We start from the raw sequence: 21,723 nt of genomic DNA, 5'->3' as shown, positions 1-21,723 counted from the left end.
AGGGTCGGGATCTCCACGGGGAGCTCGTTCCAGAGGGCCGGAGCTGCAACAGAGAAGGCTCTCCCCCGGTGGGTCGCCAGCCGACATTGGCTGGCAGATGGGATCCAGAGAAGGCCTAGTCTGTGCGCTCGAATCAGTCTTTGGGAGGTAATTGGCAGGAGGCGGTCTCTCAGGTACCCAGGTCCGATGCCATGAAGGGCTTTATAAGTAACGACTAGTACCTTGAAGCGTGTCTGGAGACCAATGGGCAGCCAGTGCAGCTCGCGGAGGATAGGTGTAACGTGGGTGTACCTAGGTGCACCCACAATCGCTCGCGCGGCTGCGTTCTGGACTAACTGAAGTCTTCGGACACTCTTCAAGGGCAGCCCCATGTAGAGCGCGTTACAGTAATCCAGTCTTGAGGTCACGTGAGTGACTATCCGAAGGGCCTCCCAGTCCAGGTAGGTCACAATTGGTGCACCAGGCGGACCTGGGCAAAGGTCCCCCTGGTCACAGCTGACAAATGATGTTCTAACGTCAGCTGTGGATCCAGGAGGACTCCCAAATTGCGAACCCTCTCTGAGGGGCGTATGGTTTCGTGGCACGACATAACCGCGAACGTCAAAAGCGCGCCAACACCGTGGCACTAAAACCGCGATGTCAAAGCGCACCGACAACAGCGCGCCGACAAACAGCGCGCCGACAGAAGCGCGATTTAACTTAAGGTAAGGGTTAGGGTTAGGGTTAGGGTTAGGTTTAGGGTTAGGTTTAGGGTAGGTTTAGCGTTTAGGTTTAGGGTTATGTTTAGGGTTATTTTTAGGGTTATTTTTAGGGGTTATGTTACAGCGCGCTTCTGTCGGTGCGCTGTTGTTGGCGCGCTGTTGTCACATGGTTTTGACGGTGCGGTTTTGTCACCACGCTTTAGTCACACGTGCTTTAGTCTACCGCGGTTTTGTGGCGGAACCGTATGGTTTCACCCCCCAGGCTAAGGGCTGGAATTGCTGGACCATTTTTGGGAGGGAGCATCAATAGCCACTCGGTCTTGTCGGGATTGAGTGCAAGTTTGTTCGCTCCCATCCAGACCCTAACAGCCTCCAGGCACTGGCACATCACTTCTACTGCTTCATTGAGTTGGCACGGGGCGGACAGATACAGTTGTGTGTCGTCCGCATATTGGTGGTATTTAATCCCGTGCCGTCGTATGATCTCACCCAGGGGCTTCATGTAGATGTTAAATAGGAGGGGGGACAGGACCGAACCCTGCGGCACCCCATAGTTGAGGGGTCTAGGGGTCGACCTCTGCCCTCCGACCAACACCGACTGCGACCTGTCCGAGAGGTAGGAAGAGAACCACCGTAGGACGATGCCTCCCACTCCCACCTCCCATAACCGTCGCAGAAGGATACCATGGTCGATGGTATCGAAGGCCACTGAGAGGTCAAGGAGCACTAGGATAGAGGAGTGCCCCCTATCCCTGGCTCGCCAGAGATCATCAATCAGCGCGATCAAAACAGTTTCCGTGCTGTAACCAGGCCTGAAAACGGACTGAAAGGCATCCAGATAATCAGTTTCATCCAAGGACCGTCGGAGTTGAAAGGCCATCACTTTCTCAACAACCTTCCCCACGAAGGGAAGGTTGGAGACTGGACGATAGTTGCTCAAAATGGCTGGGTCTAGAGAAGGTTTCTTCAGGAGGGGTCTCACCACCGCATCCTTTAGGAGGAGCGGGAAGGTTCCCTCCTGGAGAGAGGTGTTAACTATCATCTGGATCCAGCCACGTGTCACCTCCCTGCTGGTCGAAACCAGCCAGGAGGGGCACGGGTCCAATATACAGGTGGAGGCACTCACCGCTCCCTTGGCCTTGTCCACTTCCTCAGGAGAGACAAGTTGAAACTCGCTCCATAAACTCCACTCAAGATCTTCCCCCAGTACCTCGGCTGGTACCGTGCAATTGGATTCCAGATCTGTCCGAATCCGAGCGACTTTATCCATTAGAAACTGAACAAATTCCTCAGCTCTACCTTGTAAAGGGTCATCCTTTCAGGAGGGAGCGGGTTATTCTAAACAAGGCAGCTGGGCACCATTCAGCGGGTGCAATAAGAGCGGCAAAATGCGCACATTTCGCCGCCAGTATTGCCACGAGATAGGCTCTGATATAGGCTCTCATCAGTGGTCGGTCTGACTCAGATTTACTGGCCCTCCAGCGGCGCTCTAGGCGTCTTTTTGGCGCTTCATCTCCTGGAGTTCCTCGGTAAACCAAGGAGCTCTCCTGGATCCACTGCCTCGGAGAGGTCGCAAAGGCGCAATCTGGTTTAGAGCCCCCGCCGCCGCTGTATTCCAGGCAGCAACTAAGGACTCCACCGGACAGTGGACGAGACCCTCAGGTATTTCTCCAAGCGCCGTCTGAAATCCCATATACATTTATCTGCGAGGTGTGTGACCATCAAAGAAAATAACTATACTAATTTGATCAATAAAACTAAGAAAGACTTAGAAAGGTGGAAAAACCTACAACTGTCCCTGATGGGTAGGATCGCAGTCATAAAAATGAACGTATTACCAAAATTTCTTTTCCTATTTCAGAATATTCCCATTAAATTAGAAAAAGGTTTTTTTAAGGATTTGAATCAACTGGTTTCGAAATTTATTTGGCAGGGAAGAAAACCAAGAATAAAACTCAAGGCTATGCAAGACACTAAGGAAAATGGCAGTTGGACTTACCTGAACAGCATGTTTAGAAGAAAGGCGTGGGAGGAGTAACCAATGGGTATTAACCCAGCCCTCTTGCCAGGAGACTGAGGTAATCTTTTGAGGCCACACCTACGGTCCTCCTCTGACCTCCCCAGATTAACCGATGGATCGTAGCAGAATCTGAAAGGAAGGACAAACAAGAACAGCCAACACATATCCTTCCCAACTGCTATAGCTGAACCTGGACTCGCTCAGGCCCCCTAGGCGCGGGGCGCCCTGTACGGGGGGGAAGTGACTCCTCCCACGGCTTTCTTCTAAACATGCAGTTCAGGTAAGTCCAACTGCCAGTTTCCGAAGAGAAGGTGTGGGAGGAGTAACCAATGGTACATACCAAAGCTAGATGTCCTGGGAGGGATTAGATGGGCCTGAGCCCGCCGGAGAGTCCAGGGCTCCCTGCAGTACCCTCTGCCGAAGGCCGCCTCCGCAGAGGCGTAGGCATCTAGTCTGTAATGCTTAATAAAGGGAGAAGGAGAAGCCCAGGCGGCCGCCCGGCAGATCTCCTCTATGGGTGCCTGGGTGGACCAGGCTGCTGAGGTGGCCACACTTCTGGTGGAGTGCGCCATGATGCCCTCTGGGACCTGGAGTCCCCGTGCCCCGTATTCCTGAGATATGGCCGCTCTAATCCATCTGCTGATGGTAGCCGGAGAGACCTTGGCTCCCCGGGAGGAAGGTTGGTAGGACACGAAGAGGGCCTCCGAACGCCTAAAGGGTGCCATGCGCTTCAGGTATATGCGCAAGGCTCTTCTGACGTCCAGCTTGTGCCAGGATTTCTCCCTCTCCCCGGAGGGATGGGGACAGAAATCCGGTAGGATTATTTCTAGAGCCCTGTGAAAGGGGGACCTTGGGCATGAAAGCCGGGTCGAGTCTGAGGATGACCCGGTTATCTAAGAAGGTGCAGAGATCCGCCCTGCTGGAGAGGGCGTTGATCTCAGAAACCCTTCTGGCCGAGGTGATGGCGACCAGGAAGACGACCTTAAGGGTCAGAAGCTGAAGGGAAACCTCCCTCAGGGATTCAAATGGAGCTTCCGTCAGGGCCTGAAGAACCGTGGGAAGGTCCCAGGTGGGGAATCGATGGACCACTGAGGGTTTCAGATTCGCCGCCCCCTTGAGGAAGCGCTTTAACACCGGATGCTGGGACAAGGGGGGAGCGTTCACCCCCCCTAGAACCGTAGAGAGGGCAGAGACCTGTCCCCTAAGTGTACTGGTGGCTAGGCCTTTTCATGCCCTTCCTGGAGGAAGTCCAGGACCTGTGGGACCGAGGCCGCTGCTGGGCGGAGACCCTTAGCTCGGCACCAGTCTGCAAATGCCACCCAGGAACTGTTGTAGATGCATGTGGTGGACTGCCTCCTGGATGCCTCTACTGTCCTGATGACACTCTCGGAAAATTGAGCCTTATAATTGTTCCTGCTCAATCGCCAGACGGTCAGATGAAGCCACTCCGGATCCAGATACTCCAGAGACCCCTGGAGCAGGACCACCTCCCCCGCTGATCCTCCAGTGAGGGGCCGTGGACAGATCCACGAGGTCTGCCAGCCAGGGGCGGCGAGGCCAGAAGGGAGCCACCATTATTACCTCTGCTCCCTCTGCCACCACCCTCCTCAGGACCCCGGGAATGAGGGGAAGGGGGGGAAAGGCGTAGAGAAGACCTGGTGGCCATCTGCATCGAAGGGCGTCCGTGTCTGTGGCTCCTTTGGTTGGAAACCTCGACACGAATTCCGGAAGCTGGGCGTTCTGCAGGGTCGCGAAGAGGTCCACCGTCGGATGTCCGAACCTCTCGCAGATCTGACGGAAGATTGAGGGATGGAGTTGCCACTCCCCGTTGTCGATCGTCTCCCTGCTGAGCCAGTCTGCCTGATGGTTTTCTGTCCCGGAGATGTGTTCTGCTCTGATGGATTGCAGGTGTCTCTCTGCCCAATTCCCCAGTCGCAGGGCCTCGTCGCGAAGGGCCCTGGAGTGGGTGCCGCCCTGTCTGTTCACGTGGGCCTTGGCCGCTACGTTGTTGGTCAGGACTAGGATGTGATGACTGGTCACCGTGTCCTTGAAGTGGCGGAGAGCCAGATGGATGGCTCTGAGCTCCAACCAGTTGATGTTGTTTCGTAGGTCTGTTGGAGTCCACCGGCCCTGGGCGATCTGGTTCTCCAGGTGGGCTCCCCAGCCGAAGAGACTTGCGTCTGTGGTGAGGATCCTCCTCGCCGGTTCTCTGAAGAGGCATCCCTTGTTCAAGGCTGGGGACAGCCACCAACGAAAGGAAAGCAGCACCTGGGGTGACACTCGGATCCTGAAGGTGGCGTCGCTCGTCCCGGCTCTCTGATGGGGCAGTAGGAACCACTGGAGCTCCCTGGTGTGTAGTCGGGCCCACGCCACGATCCCTATGCACGAGATTAACTTCCCCAGGAGCCTGGAAAGAAGAACTACAGAGAGAGAGCGTAACTTGCGAACCTCATGGATCATCCTAACAACGCTGTCTTTGCGATCTTGGGACAGAAAAACCTCCCCAACCACTGAATCAATGATGGACCCTAGGTGAAGGAGCCTGGTGGATGGTACCAGGTGACTCTTCTCCATGTTGATGGAGAAACCCAGGGCCCTCAGGGTGTCGATGGTGGTCCCCAAGTTCCGTTCAGCTGAGTCAGGCGACCTAGCTAAGACGAGGATGTCGTCTAAATAACAGAACAAGCGGACTGGGAGGGAGCGCAGATGACCTGCGGCTGCCTCTAGTACCTTTGTGAATGTCCTGGGGGCTGAGGCCAGCCCAAAGGGAAGGGCCCTGTATTGGAAGTGGCTCCCCTCGTGGGAAAACCTAAGGAATTTGCGGTGTTCCGGGGCAATCCTGATGTGCAGATATGCCTCTGTAAGATCGATAGAGGCTAGGAAATCGCCCGGTCGGATGCCCTCCAGGATGGATTTCAGGGAGGCCATTTTAAATTTGCGGTAAACCACCCTGGAATTAAGGAGTTTAAGGTCCAGGATGGCCCTCCATCCTCCTGAGCTCTTGGGCACTAGGAAGAGGTTGGAGTAGAAACCGGTGCCCTTCTCTCCCTCTGGGACTCTTTCGATGGCCCTGATGTCTAGTAGATGTTTAATGGCCTTGGCCTTAAGGGCCTGTTTGGTCGGGTCCGTGGAGGAGGCGAAGGTGCGGAACCTACTGGGGGGAAGGGTGCGAAACTCCAGGTGTAGCCCGAGCCTTACAGTCTGGAGCACCCACTCATCCGAGGTGATCCGTTCCCAGGCATCTGCGAATAGGGAGAGGCGAGCCGCCGATGGGGTGATCCGGGGTCGGATCACTTGAACCTGAGGAAGGGGCAACCGCCTCCTCCTCGAAAGGGCCGCTTGCCCTGCTGCTGACCCCTGAATCTGTCTCTCTGGAATTGTCTATCCCCCTGCCTGTGGCACCTGGGGTTCTGGTACCTCTGGTTCTGGTTGTCCCCATCGGGCGGTCTGTACGAGGTCCTCCTGGAGTAAGGCGTGTGGCGGAAGTACGAGCGTCTGGTGGTTGTTGGGAAAAGATTCCGCTTGTTCTTATCCTCCACGAGGATAGGATCCAGCACCGTCCCAAATAGCTTCTCCCCGGTGTAGTCTGCCCCCCGTAGGTGCCACTTCATCCGGGATTCCACCTGCCAGTGGCGTAACCAGAGCAGGCACCTAGAAGCAACTGAGGAAGACATAGCTCGAGAGGCATACTTTACTGCGTCCAGAGTGGCATCTGCTGAGAACTGCGTTGCCGCCAGCATCTTGGATATGTCTTGCAGCAGGCGAACCTCTGAGGCCGGAGTCCTGTCCCTCAGCTGCTCCAATCACAGCACCGTGGACCTGTTAAAGAAAGAAGCGGAGGCAGCCGCCCTGATGGCCCAGGTGATAGCCTGGAACGTCTTGCGCAGGACGATGTCTGCCTTCTTGTCCTCAGGCTTGAGGCAGTTGGCAGTGTCTCCTGCTATAACCAGGGTGGCCACTGGATTGTCCACTTCAGGTACCTGGAGAGCTTGGGCAAAGGTCTGATTAAGATTGTAAAATTTTCTCTCATTTCCCCCTGGAGTGGGGAAAGACCCTGGCTTTACCCACTGCGACTTGAGCACCTCCATGAACATCTCTGGTGTGGGGATCTCCTCCTTAGCCACGGGAGGCCTATGGAAGGGCCCCTTTTTCTTCTTACTCTTGCCCTTGCCAGGAGTCTCAGTCACAGGCTTAGGATCCGGTGGGGGATCCAGATCTGCTGTGCCGGATGCCTTGCGGAGCAAGGAGCTGAATAAGGAGGGGGGAAATAGGCCCGCGACTGTGGAATCGTCCTCTGCCTGGGGATCCTCGTCCTCTGAGAACCCCACCTCCTTCAATTCCCCCTCCTCCAAGTTGGAAGCCTCGCTAGCCGTGGATGGCGATGGAGACCTGGCTTCCCTGGCTGCTGAAGTGCTGGGGCGTTCCTGCTGACCCCTGTGGGGCTCCTGTGGGGCCCTGCTCCTGGAGCTCAGGGGCTGCTGGCCTAAACTAGATGCCATTACCTGGGCCAGGGCCCTAGCTAGCATGTCCTGGAAACTGTTGGTGAGGTCAGGCAGGGCAGGCTGGAGCTCTGGACGCTGAGGATATTCCCTGGGTTCAGGGGATAGGGGAGCCAAGTGAGGCCTGGCTGGACTAGTGGCCCTGCGCCCAAAGGGATCCGCTCTTGACTCCGCTTGGGGAGCAGGCGAAAGGGGGGGCGATAGGGAGCTGTGTCCCCTAGAGGAGCCCCTTGGTGAAGCTGGGGATGCTGCCCGGGCTGGAGGCCTGCGGGGAGATCGTGATCTGGAGGGGGAAGGGCTGATGGTCGCCCTGAACTCCCTGGCCGAGGCCCTGGTGGACCTGGCCTCCTTCCTGGGGGCTGCCTTCTTGGGGGCTCTGGCCTTGTCCCTCCTCACTGGGGATCTCCCCCTAGGAACCGGGGAAACGCCCCTGGAGGTCCCTTCGTCCGGATCCGCACCCCCTGGGGCTCTGGGCCTGGCATCCCTGCTTCTGGTCGCCTCCGCCATTACTTACGGTTTGGTGCTCACCAACCTCCTCTTTTCTGCAGCCGGCTGCAAGGGCGGATTCTCTCTTCCGAGGCTTGAATCCGCTCCCTTTATTCCTCTGTGCTGATCTGCGGTCTCAGCTGCCGGCAGGCCCAGCCTTGGAATACCCCCCGGATCACCAGCGGGGTAGAGCCTAAATGAAGCGTCTTCCGGCTTCACTGGTGCCCTTTGAGTGCTTTTGGCGTCCGTAGGAGAACGCCGATCACGCGCTCACCCACGTGCTCCAAAATGGCGACGGTTTTCAAGATGGTGACCGCCGATTGCAGTCGGGGCTTCTTCTTGCCGCTGGGGAGCTCTGGAAGGATCTGCGATGGATCTTCGGCCCTCTTTGGCTCTTCCAGAGGCCGTGTGGCTGCTCTGATCGCCCCTGCGGTTCTGAGGCTTCCACCCCTCTTACGCGACCAGCCGGTCGCTCGAGGCGCACGCGCAACGCTGGCAAGCGCGGGGCTTGAATCAGCGGCGTGGAGCACAGCAGAGGAGAGGTGGAGATGAATAGAAGCTCTTTGTAGTAATCCTTGTTGCTGAAAGACCTTTGCTAGAAAAAAACTCCTAAGTCTACGAAGCGAAGGAGAGTCAGAGTACATCCTTTGTGGCTGAAGACTGAGGTTAATCTGGGAGTCAGAGGAGGGAACCGTAGGTGTGGCCTCAAAAGATTACCTCAGTCTCCTGGCAAGAGGGGCTGGGTTAATACCCATTGGTTACTCCTCCCCGCGTCTCTTCGGAAAACAGGAGGATTTGGCATACCAGATTAGGAACTTTATTATACTGCAGCCACTCTAACACTAACATGGCTTGAGAGAATGGATAATTGTTGAGAAATAAAAGATTACTCAAATTGGAAGGTCATGACCTCCAAGTAGGATGGCATGCCTTCCTTGGTATGAAAAAGGACCTGCCCTAATATTTCAGTAGACATTATATCAGACAGTCCCTGTTATCAATATGGAACAAAATAAACACGACCAATATACCAAAATATTCATTTGGCTATCTACGATGGAAGCATAGATACATCCAATTTAATTAATATGGAAAATATAGTTACATATAAAGAGTTATTGAACAGACAGGGGGAGATTAAAACTAGATTAGAATTGACATCACACTGGGTACAAGTAGAATGGTAGTCTTATTTACAGATACAGTCAAGGTTTGCACAAGATAGGAAGAAGGAAGGTATTGCCAAAGACTACACAACATTAGATAAACTTTTGATACAGACAGAAAACAGGCTGATCAAAGTGTTGTATAGATTTTTGTTGGAATACAAGCTAGAAGAGGAGCATGTCAAGAAACTATGGTCGCCTGGGCCGAAAATTTCAGTTACAATGTGGAATTGGCTGTGGGAAAAACTTTGGATATTTAATCAGAAACTAACAATGGCTACGGCATATAAATAAAATCTTTATAAGACGTTCTACAGATGGCATCTCCCTCCAACACGGCTCTCCAAAATGTTTAAAAATCTGGCCCCAAATTGTTGGAATGTAAAAAAACACCAGGCACTTTTTATCATATGTTGGTGGATGTGCAATGAGGCAAAAAAAGTATGGAAAATGATTCAATCATAGGTTAGAACAAATGGTGGGAGACAAATCTGTTTAAATCAGAAAGTTTTTCTCCAAGGTATAATACGAGAGAGGTTTAAGAAAGATACACTTTATTTAATTATACATGTACTAACTGCAGAGCACATAACTTATGCACAATATTGGAAAAAAGAAATACACCATCAGAGCTAGATATAATCAGAAAAGTGTTGGCCTGTGCGGAAGCAGATACGCTCACTCTTGAACCTAAAAATAAAGGGGAATCAGAATATTTGGAACAGATTTTATGACTGGTATAAGACAAGGTGACAAGACTGGAACAAACTGTGTATATTGTGGTTGGACAGAAGGATAGACAATGAATTAAGTAGGCTAATTGTCATGGTGAGACTAGCTGTATATAATGTGAATGTATGGTCACTTCGACTTCGCAGTACTGCATTGTTTTAAATGTAAAAATAATAAAATATATTGGGGAAAAAAAGGAATGCAGCTGTTTTATCAACAGAGATAACAAAGTAGAAAAGTGTTGCTAGATTATATAAAGAGCCAAGGTGGCGCAGTGTTTAGGGTGCAGTACTGCAGGCCACTTCAGCTGACTGTTACCTGCAGTTCAGCGGTTCTAATCTCCACCGGCTCAAGGTTGACTCAGCCTTCCATCCTTCCAAGGTGGGTGAAATGAGGACCCAGACTGTGGGGGCGATATGCTGACTCTGTAAACCGCTTAGAGAGGGCTGAAAGCCCTAGGAAGCGGTATATAAGTCTAACTGCTATGGCTATGCTAACAAGAAACAAGAGAAACTAAATATAGCCAAGTCCTAAATAAACCTGAAACTGCACAAGGAACAAACTGAAGCACCTCCAAAATAAAAGTATCAAAAACTCAAGCAGTTGTTACAGAAAAAAGCACCAAATGGTTTTCTTTTCCTTTTGTTCAATTGTATTGGATTCTTGGAGACTGCCAGAAGTCCCTGCATTTTCTTTGCCAAGGTTTTTCAGAAGCAGCTCGGTCCTTCCTGCCTTCTTCTTAGTGCTGAGAGAGAAAGTAACTGGCCCAAGGTCAGCCAGCTAGCTTCACACCAAGGCAGGACTGGAATTCACAGGCTCCCTGATTGTAGCCTTTACCCAATAAACCCAACTGGCTCTTTTAAAAGGTATTTAAACATTCATAAACTCCAATAAAATAAGAACATGACAGCCAAGAAAACAAGAATTAATAAAGCAAGCTTTCCGCACAGAGGAAGGCAGAGGTTACCAGCATAGAGAATATTCCCCAAACATCAGTTAACCAGAGAGATGGTTCTAGGAAAGTCATCCTTAACCCTAAGAGTGAAAAAGTATTTGGTCTTTTCTGATTTTCTGAAGTTTTGCATGTTTGCAGCTGGTAAATTATCAGTTTCCTGTGGGTCCTGTTATAATATGTAAATATTGAGGGACCATACTGAACCAAAGTGTGATGCTAGTTTCATTTATTTCATAACGAAAGCTATCTGGCATGTTTTAATTTCAAATTGATTATTCCTGTTTTAGCTGCCAATAATTGCTCAATGGTGCAGTGGTGTAGAATGCAGTATTGCAGGCTAATTCTGTCCACTGCCAGGAGTTCCATCCAGGTTAGACTCAGCCTTTCATCCCAGTTAAATGAGGACCCAGATTGTTGGGGAACAATATGCTGACTCTGTAAAATCGCTCAGAGAGGGCTGTAAGGCACTGTGAAGCGGTATGTAAGTGCTATTCTTAGTGCTATTTCATGCCATAATCAATTGTCACTCCTATCACTGAATAGGAATTTGGTCCAGTCCTCTGCAGAGAGCCAATATATGAGGGTTTTCAAACATCAACTTTCCTTTCAGATCTACCACCATATTTGTAAGAACTTTGGATTCTGGCTTGGCCATTCCAAAACATTTGAATTTGCTCCATGTTGAGTCTCTTGCAGTCTCAATGGTATTTCTTGCAGATATTCCTGTGCACCAGTGTTGCTACTTTCCTGTTGTTTGAAACCAGTCTGTGTGATCTACTTGCAGCAGCTAATCACTGTTTCTTCAGCTTCTTGGAGAGATGACACTTGCTGTCTGTTGCTGTCTTCTCAATTCTCGATTTGAAACATTTATGCTTACGGCTTGGTCTTGTGCAGCTAATTAATCCCTCTGTCTTTTTCTTCAACTTTCTGCTTTTAGCCATTACTAGATTTTGCTCTTATCTGCTTTGCCTGCTAGTTGTTGCTGTTGTTATTGTATATGTATATACTGGCCATGTAATATATGCCTTGCCATGTTTCCTTTCTCTTCTTCATTTGGTCTTTCCTGTAGGGCAGTTGGTCTCCCAAGTACTCAGTAAGCTTCAATGAGGTACTGGCTTCAGTGCATTTCCTTCACTCTCCTTCAGATATTCTTTTTCTTCTTCAACTGTCTGGAATACCTGCAACTTTCCATGCCCACCATGCTCCTTCCTTAGTCAATGTTGGTGAGTGGATGATTTTCTCACCTTCCTATCCAGGACTTTTAGTTTTGCTTAGGTCCTGTCCACTATTCCAGCTGTGCATCTAATGACCAGAATTGTCCAGGTGTAATTGCCTTGATGGTATTTCTTGCAGTGAGTTGGGCTTTAAAACCTTCTTCACTCTCCTAATATATTCACTTCTAACCTTCTTCTTGAATTCAGTTATCAGCTTGAAGGATGCCCAGGTATTTGTAGCAAATTGTCTCCATTCAGGCTTTTGATGCTATTTTCCAAAGGATACTTTGATTCCTTCAATTTTTACTATTTTTTACTATTTTATCTGCTGATGGTAAGGGTAGATTGTCCAGCCCAAACTCCACTGCAATATCTTGGCTGTATATATCCAGAAAGTGATGATCAGGGATTCTATTTCAGATGGTATTTTTCTATACAGCTTCAGATTGTCCCGGTAAAAAGAAAATGGGATAGCCCGTCAGATGTTTTTGATATTGGTAGCCATTGCCTGACTTCTTCAGTGTAATATGGAGCACTGATGTTCTTCTTAGGGCACAATGGTTTTCAGCTTGATATGATCCCATGAATCCCATTCCTATCTAGTAAATTTCTGATGGTAGAATTATGAAGACTGTTTTTGTCAAGAGAGGCCCACAGATCCCTCAATGCTGTTCAGTATTTTTTTTTAGGTTTCCTGACACACTTATGTGACCACGTATGCCATGGCCCTCAGATCTGTGTAGTGAGAACTTCACTGTTGGTGAAGTTTGTTTTATAAGATGAGTTTGACACAAAATAGCATGACTATTTAATGAAATAACTGGCCCCAGTTATCCTTTCAATTAGATTGAACAGGAGGACAGTTGCATTCCCTCACTGGCATATGCAAAAACTCAGGCAATCTGCCAGGAGGCAAATACTTTTCCACAATCACAATTATTCTAACCACTTGCGGCTTTGAGGATGTCATAGAACAGGGGTGTCAAACTCACAGCATCACATTGTCATCATGTGACATATCACGACTTTTCTCCCATTTGCTAAACTGGGGGTATGCGTGGCCAGTGCGTGACGCATCCGACCTGCACTCTGCATGTTTGACACCCCTATCACAGAAGAAATGAAAAGAAACTGGGGAGCAGATATGATGGGCTGCTCAGAGAAAATCACCCTTTCCTTTTAAAGGTTTCTCCTACCTTAGAGTGGAGGGTGCCATATCTCCTGTTGGCGTCTTCCAGTTTGCTCTTCACTAATGCGCTGGTGGCTAATATCTCAGGGCATGGCTCCCCTCCACTTGCAGCAGCCACAGCCTCCTCAGCATCCCACACTTTGTGCCCTGACATCGTGATAAAACGTAAGTCCCCTTTGTGGGAAATCACATCTTCAGAGAAGCTACTCTGCTGCAGGAGCACAGGCTGAAGGGACTCAAGGCTGCCGTCCCCTGCACACATCTTCTCCAAGTCTTGCTCGGCCTGTTCCAGCCAGGCTGCAAACTCTTGGTGGTCCCGCAAAAACTTCTGCAGCTCATCACAGAGCGTCTGGGCTTGTTTGAGCTGCCCTTCTGTCTGAGACAGGGAAGCAGCATACTGGTCCTTCAGCTCTTCTAGCCTTCTTTGCAGATTCTGCTTCTCTTCCAGTGTAAGATTGTGGTTTTGTTTGTCCAGGAAACTCTGGGCTGACTGTGTGGCTAGAATGACCTCTTGCTGGTGAGAAAGAAGCTCTTGGTGATGGACCTGGAAAGAAAACATAAAAAACTACATCAAAAGCATATCAAAATCAAGCTTCCAATGGAAAATTCAAAGCCAGACCCTGCAGGCCAGGAAGAGAATACTGGTTCTTATAGTTGTCCCAGATTTGGCTCATTTATTCCCAACAGAGGAAGCCCAAGATGGTTCTAGTTCTATACTTGTTATATACATATACTCAGGAATGCATCCAGGGCTGCTTCCAAACAACACGGAATGCATCCTAGTGGAGTGTGATACAAACAAACAGTGGATGCCAATCAATCTCACTGACGGAAAGGGGACCCTGATCAGTTGCCCCACTGACGTCAGGAGGGACACTTGGAGGCAAACTTCACAATCACCTCAGTAAATAGATGATCTGGAGTTGGAGCAGGCCCCAAACTATCTACTAATCCAGACAATGGCAGCACTTTGATCTGTGTTAAAGAATGAACTGAAAGCCAAGGATGGCCGCTATGAAATGGGAGAGATGGACGCTGCCTCTCAGCCTTGAGCGTAAGTAATGGTGATGCCGCAATTGAGTCATTATTCTCAGAGAAACGCCCAGGACAGTTAACAGGGATGAAGAAGTGGGCTTTGAGAATGTTCTGGGACAGAATGTTCAATTCTGGGACTCCCACACTACCGAAAGATTTGCATTTGGTTTCCAGAAAAGGGCTAGGATGCATTCCAGGTTAGGATTAGAGCCAAGGCATCAAAATCTACACCAGGGGTGTCAAATTCAAGGCCCAGGGGCCGGATCCGGTCCATGGGGTACTTAGATCTGGCCCTGGAAACAGCAAAGGACTGGCCGTGGTGCTTCTACCAGTGAAAACGGAGCTCGGGACAGCTGCATGCGGCCTCCCGAGCTCCATTTTCACTGGCAGAGGGTTGCAGGAGGCCATCGCAGCTGAAAATGGAGCTTAGGAGCCTGTTTTTGCTGACAGAGTGCTTGCTTGAGCCACAGCAGATGCCCCCGACACGAATGACGTTAAACTGGCCATGCCCACTCTGGCCACGCCCCCTCCCAGGCCCCCTCGAGATCAAACACAACCCTGATGCGGCTCTCAATGAAATGGAGTTTGACACCCCGGATCTACACAGAGTGGGAAACTGGGAGACACTGACTAAAAATGAAGTGACACAAATGGATTCCTAGCCGAGCCAGGATGTTACTCAGTGAATAGATGCACCAACCTTCAAACTCGTGTAGTGTAAATCAAGATTCTCTTCAACCATTTCCAACAATGGCCATCAGGAGCATCTTGGACTCTTCCATCTCCATGTCTTCTACCATCTTTTCCCACTGACCACAATTTATCTTCTGGGACCCCTCTAGACTTCTCCACTGATGCCACCCAGTGTAGAAGGGATTCAATCTTACTCCAATTTTCTTCAAAGTCTTTAATAACTCTAACCTGGGAACAAATTTTTGAGAGAAGAAACAAAGTAGAAAAATTCCATGGATATGAATAAAGTGTTGCTGCTGGAGCAGGCTGCTTGGAACAGGCTGGGCAGCAAGGATAATCACTTTCTTGAGCACCTGCTATCGTAGTTTTGACAGACTCTGCAACAATCAACTGATGTGTATTTACATAATTGCATCCCCTCTTAAAATCTGGTGACTGAACCGGAGGTAGAGGTGGAGGAGAGACCATCCAGTCCCATCTCCTATTCAATGCAGGACCCACCATGGCTTCTCTAACAGGGAATAAAAGATAATTCTCTAATTATCTTCTGGCAATAAAAGAGCTGAAATTACCCAGCTGGTAGTTCTGTCCTACCTTTTCTGTCTGTTGTTGCATCACAGAGTTCACAGCACTTTCAAGCTCCTTCTGGGCGGCCTCCACCCTCTCCTGCAGAGACAGGTACCGCCCCTGAGCCTGGTGGAGCTTTTCTTGCAGGGATTCCAGCTCTCCAAGGGGAAGTTTGATTCTGTTCTCCTCCAGAAAGTCCTCTGTTGCCTTCAAGACACTTGTGAAGGAAGCCGTCCGGCTGTGCAGGCTCCGACGCAGGTCCTGGAGAATCACAAGCGAAGCCTTCTGCAAATTTCTAGGAATTGACTTTCAAGGCTGGCATTCTAACTCTCTTCCCATCATCTTTTCCAACAGACTCAGTCAAAAAGATCCCTCGAGCCACCCATTACATTTTGATTTTATTTATTTATCCAACCCACCAAGCAGACTAGATGAGAAAATCAACTTCCCAGGAAAGCAAAATCTACTTTTATTGAGATTGGCGGCAATAACCAAATCCTGCAGGTCTGACTGAGCTGTATCTGCTTCCCCTTCTTATCCTCCTGTGAATCAGGGAGGCCCCTGCCTAAGCCTCTTCCCCATATTATCTTCTAGTTCTGGGCTTGAGAAATCCTCCAGCCCCCTTTGCCTAAGCAACGGTTCTTGCATGTCTCCACTGAGGTGGTCTTCCTTGCCCTCTAACAGGGTTTCTCAACTTTGGCAACTTCAACATGTGTGAACTTTAACTGCTGGCTGGGGAGTTGTGGGAGATGAAGTTCACACATCTTAAAGTTGCCAAGGCTGTCTAACACCACTTAAAGTCTCGATGGTCCCCACATGGAGAGCATGATGGGAGAGGGAAGCCAGAGTGTGGCACCTGCCAGGCACCAAGAAAAGCTCCGTCTTTCACCCCAGGGTCTTCTGGAAGTCTCATGCTTACGGTCACGTCTTTCTGGTTGTGTTCCAGGACGGAGAGGTCTTCCCCTGATGCCCCTGCTGTGGCTGCTTGGGAACCCTGCAGCTGGGCCTCTGCCTGATCCATCCAGGTGCACATCTCCTGCAGCTTGTGGTCTCGTATGGCTTGTTGTTCTTGCAGTGTCTATATGGCAAGAGGGAGTTTTTAAAAATGAAGGAAGGGATTTGTTAAGGCTTATCAGTTAAACAAATAAAAAAACAAATAAGGTCAGAGAAAATGTAAAACAGAGAAACAGAAGTGCTTGGAGGACAAGATGCATTGTCTGTCTCTTGCTCTCTCTTGCTCACCTGCACCTTTCCTCTTCCATGTCAATTTTACAAGTATGACTCAACTCATACCGTGGGAGGGAAGGGTGGGAGGAAAGAAATGGATGAAGGCAATCAGATGATTGTCCCCAGCCTAAGAAAATAGCTAAGTCATTTTTTCTTTGCAGTCTTGATGGGAGAAAGGGCCACATACAATGACTGCACAACTGCAGTGACCTACAAGAGGTCGTTCCTGAGACAGCCCGTGTGTGTTTGGGTGTGTGAAGGAGAGCAAGGCAGAGAGAGATTCCACACCAACAGATGCCTTTTGGCCAGCCTTCCCCAACTAGCTGTTTCCAGTGGTGTTAGACTTCAACTCAGACCATCCAGACAGGCTGGAGATTGTGGGGGTTGAAGTCTAGCACACTTGGAGGGTGCTGGGTTAGGAGAGGCTGCTCTGGGCACAGAGTAACTTTAAGGTGATTGAGCATGATGTGTGACCCTGGACCATCCTTCTGTCAATGCTTGGTCCCTTCTGATCCTTGGCCAAATGAGTTGTCCTGCTTTCTCTGGCAGTCTTAAGGCCAAACAACAGAAGCAGTTTGAGAAAGGGAGTAAGAGAAGTTCTCCTCAAAAGTGCTCTTCGGCAGTGTAAGGAGATCTTCTGCATTAGGGATGAGACACATTCAATCTGAAAAGGCAAAGCACATTGGTTAATACACACAGAGACAAGAGGCAAAACAGCACAGTGGGACAGAGGCCACTGCTGAACAAAACTCCCTTTCCCTGAAAAGGGGAGGTGGGCAGAGGATGGGTGAGCAGCAGAAACAGGATTGTGCCCAGAAGCGTGGAGGAAGGTGGGCAGTCCAAAGAGAAGGTGTCAAGGTTCAAGGAGGCTGGGCTGAAATCCAGAAGCTCCTTTGGGGTCAAAATTAGAGCGAAAAAAAAGGGGTTTTGGTCATCTGAGCAGGGAAAGAATCCCTCTTCCCTCTCCAACTGCAGCCTTTGCAAAAGTTACCTTCTCGCTCAGATTGGGAATGAAATTCTCCCCCCCACCCCCACCCCCTGCATGCATATATACAGGCACACGCGTACATGTAGACACACACACACACATATACACACCAGTTAATTTAAAAATATAATCATCCCTGCCCTGCTTCTCTCTAGCAAGGAGAGGAACCCAGTCACCTCTGCCCCCACCCAAACAGGGATGTTGGCTTAAGATTTTGTGCTAATATTTTTTTTTTTACTGGTTGGGAAATTTCTCCTTAATTCTAGGTTGGATCTCTCCTTCATAAGTTTCCATCTGTTGCTTCTTGTTCTGGTGCTTTGGAGAATAGGTCGCCCCCCTTTTTCTTTGTGGCAGCCCCTCAAATATTAGAACACTGCTATCATCTCCTTCTTTTCACTAGACTACACATACCAATTCCTGCAACCGTTCTTCATATGTTTTAGCCTCCAGTCTCTTGATCACCTTTGTTGTTCGTTTCTGCATTCTTTCTAGGGTCTCCACATTGGTTTTGTATTGTGGTGAATTGTTGGCAGTATTCCAAGTGTTGTCTCACCAAGACAGCATAAAGTGGTACTAAAATTTCCCGTGATCTTGATATTATTGCTCTGTTGATGTTGCCTATGACTGCATTGGCATTTTGTAAAGACTCTGGCTAATCTTGGCGTCACGCTCTATCTGTTGCGACCTCCCTTCTCTGCCTGTCTCTCCTCCCAGCCTCTAGACCAGGGCTGTCAAACTCCCATCTGATGGGCCGGATGCATCACGTGCTGGCCATGCGAAGGGGAAAAAAGTCCTGATACGTCATGAGTTTGATCCCCTGCTCTAGACATTCTGCTTGTCTTCCTTGCCCAAGACAGTTCTATCCATCCACCCTTCCTGATCAGCAGTGCCAAAAGAAGGAGTCCTTTTTGTCCTGAACTCATTCAATGAGACTAGCCTAAAGGTTTTGCAAAGTTCAGCAGGAGCACCACTGCTTCATCAAGAGTAAAAGCCACACATGCACACACAACTACAACCACACTGTTCCTTATCAAGGACAAGGCAGCCCTGAAGAGGGAAGTCCACCCCATCATCTCCTCCATTAGCTCTACTGGCTGGAGACAAACCTGGAGGACCTCAGTGTGGGCGGTCACTCTCTCGGACAACTCCCGAAAAGTCCTCTGCAGGTCATTCAGCAGCCTCAGCAACTGCCCGCTTTGCTCAGTGTTCAAGTCTTGCATGTGCTCAGAAATGAAGAACTGGATATTCAAGGCCATCTCATCAAGTTGAGTTTTAGTCTCTGTGATGGGCTTTGCCAGTTCCTGGCCATATCAAGAGAACAGAAAGAGAAACTGTTAGCAGGGCAAATTATTCTTAGGCTGGGCAGAAATTACTCAACTGGAAGAAACCATACTACAGCATCATCTGAGGTTCGGTTCATTGGATTTCTTTTGCTCTGAAAGTCAGCTTCCATTGTGTTCTGTCTCTGGCCAACAATAAACCAACATCCCTGGTCTGTTAGACTCCAAGAATTGGTTTCCTTGGAAATCATCAAGGTAGTGCATACCACAGGGCAGGGTCTTTCAGTGACATCATCCAGAGCTCAATTACATCAATTAGGATACATATATCATGAATTAGCCATGCCTCTTTTAGAACACCACCATAACTGCAAGTGCACTGGAGATGTTTTTCCTGCCATAAGATTAAACATTTTAATGGCACAGTCCTGTATTCAAACCATCTTTCGTTTGTAGCTTCGGTAATTAAAAGCTAACTTCTTACAGCTTTCAGTTCTTTCTCTGCCACCAGGAGAAAGAAAAAGAACTAGCAGCCCTTAATAAAATGAGATCCAGCGCTGCTCTCTTTTACCCAAAGGAAAGTAAGCCCTAACTTGCTGCATTGCTCTGGAGCTCTTTTTGCAGTTCAGGGAAGTAACCCATGTCTAACAGCATTTGGCTGAAACAGGGGACTCCCTCTTTTCATGAAAGTGGCACCACAAATGTCTCTGTCTCGGGAGGAAGTTTCTTGAAAGGAAACTTTTTCTCAATCTCCATATCAAGAGCCTGCAGAATTCATCACCATAGATGGTTACAACCCAAAAACGTCACTGCAGATTATAATGGGTCCTGGTCCAAAGCAAAATTTATAAATGTAAACACATGGATGATAGGTTTCTAGCCATCATTCGTCCATCCCTCACCCCATCCCACTGACAGGCCAAAAGCTCCAGTTGCCAGAAGGGAGACAGATCGGATGAGTCCAAGTTTTGTGGAGAAGAACAAGGGAACTGGCACAAAAACCCATGACGTTTTGCCTGGAAAGACAGACGGTAACTTCAAGTATCAGAAAGGCAATTCTGGCCATTGGATGCCAGCAGCCAAAGGCCTGTGACCTTCCCCCCCTGGGAAGTATCTCCCATCAGACCCTCCAAGGGCATCCAGAAAGTCAATGTCAGTCATGTACAATGCTAGAAGAGCCATGCAGCTTAGTTCCAAAAGCTGCCTTCAGCATCTGGTGATATTTTGCAAGCTCAAACAACTAACAGGAGAATGAATGATGGTGGTGAGGTCTCAAGAGATGAAGGGAGCCTGGTTAATGAAATGTCACCTCCACCTATTCCTACCCACCCATCCCGTCCCAAAACTGCAATGTTCTCTTGCAGAGAACCTTAACATGGCTGTTGCTATGGCTACCTTGCATCGCTGAAGGTAGGGGGTCCAGCTTCCGCCCTTCATCCCAGCATTGGATTCAAGGACATCGAGTTGCTGGGTGGAGTCTGCCACCCACTTCAGCAGCCCTTGCGATTTGCCATGGAGTTCAGCCTGCTGACTTTGGATTTTAGCCTCAGAATAAAAAGGGAATAGAGAATTAAAACCGCTATTTAAACACGAAAGCAAAACAAAGTTAGCAAAAGGCATCAAATCTAGCAGAAACAGTCACCCTTTCAAGAGATGGGATAATTCTGAAATGAAATCAATGCCACAAAGGGAGGCTTTCCCTCAGAACTCTTCTTGTAAGCAGGCTCACAAAAGAACTGCCAGAAAGCTACTTACACATTCTAAGTAAGTGCAGAAAAACAACTGAAGAAAAAAGAGGAGTCCCTTCCTCAAAGACTTCTTGCCACAGGGACAGAAAGGTACCAGAAAGTGGGAGACCATGAGTTCAAATCCCGCCTTGGCCATGAAAGCCAAATGGGTGACTTTGGGCCAGTCCCTTCCTCTCAGTCCAACCCACCTCGCAGGGTTGTTGTTGTGGGGAAAATAAAAAGAAGAAGACGTGTTGGATATGCTTGGCCCTTGAGTAATTTATGAAAATAATAAAAGTGGGATACACATGAATGAATGAATGAATGAATGAATGAATGAATGGACAGAAGAAAAGAAATCAGTGTTTGGATGGATCCCCACAAATAAAGGCAGCTCCTTAAGCCGGTCATAAACTCAGACAAGGACATTCTGTTGGAAGAAGAGGCTCCAACTGCCTCACAGAATTAGACCTTCCTGACATTCAGCTGCCATGTTCCTCACCCAGCTCCAGTCAGCAGAAAACTATCCGGGCAAGCCTTTCGTTGGCCCCATGACTGATCCCTCCCCCATCTCTCTTTGGTGTCTCCTGACGTCCCCACCACAGGTGGCAAAATGGCTTGAAGGCATTCCTGGATGGTGCTGAAATGAGGAGGAAGGTGCCACTTTGATGCTGGGCAGCCATGGGTGATTTTGGCTGGGTGTGGGGGCTACACACCATGCGGATACAGAGGAAAAGGCTGTGGTCCGTGAGAGTGGGGAATGGCCTAGATGCCTCCCTTTTGGGATGGAGGTAAAATTTGGCAGCAAAGAAGGGAACCTTTCATTTAACACAGCAGTAACAAATAACAGAGAAGCCCAGGAGCCATTAATGAATTGGTTCCAGTCAGCCATCTTTTTTCCATCTCAAAATAAAGTTCCTCCCATCTAACCAAATGAGCTCTTTAATGCTACAGTATCAGGTTAGTGTGAGAATGCAAGTACGTGCGGGTAATATATTTATCTATAAATTTTATATAATATAAAAAATTGTCAGATAAGTTAGGGATGTAATCCTAGTCTTAGGTTGGCAAGATAGATAGATAGATAGATAGATAGATAGATAGATAGATAGATAGATAGATATAGAGATAGAGATAGAGATAGAGATATTGATATATATATCATGATTGAAATAATGTATCTGTCACTTTAAATGCTCAAATGAGATGTGATTGGATGCTGTTGCTTTAATCAGCCATAAGAG

The 21,723-nt window shown here is 49.0% G+C and overlaps 1 protein-coding gene across 1 annotated transcript in view; it reads right to left on the bottom strand.

Moving 5' to 3' along the window:
- The window catches only part of MACF1 (microtubule actin crosslinking factor 1), a 350,069-nt gene that overhangs the window by 119,000 nt on the left and 209,346 nt on the right, over positions 1-21,723 (bottom strand). Inside the window, 5 exon segments of the mRNA XM_032227099.1 lie at positions 12,970-13,506; positions 14,698-14,719; positions 14,722-14,918; positions 15,285-15,518; positions 16,177-16,335. Coding sequence (XP_032082990.1) covers positions 12,970-13,506; positions 14,698-14,719; positions 14,722-14,918; positions 15,285-15,518; positions 16,177-16,335 — 1,149 coding nt within the window.

This window comes from Thamnophis elegans, chromosome 12, assembly GCF_009769535.1.
Source record: "Thamnophis elegans isolate rThaEle1 chromosome 12, rThaEle1.pri, whole genome shotgun sequence".
In the NCBI taxonomy this organism is placed as follows: domain Eukaryota; kingdom Metazoa; phylum Chordata; class Lepidosauria; order Squamata; family Colubridae; genus Thamnophis; species Thamnophis elegans.
This window is presented reverse-complemented; position numbering and strand designations above follow the sequence as displayed.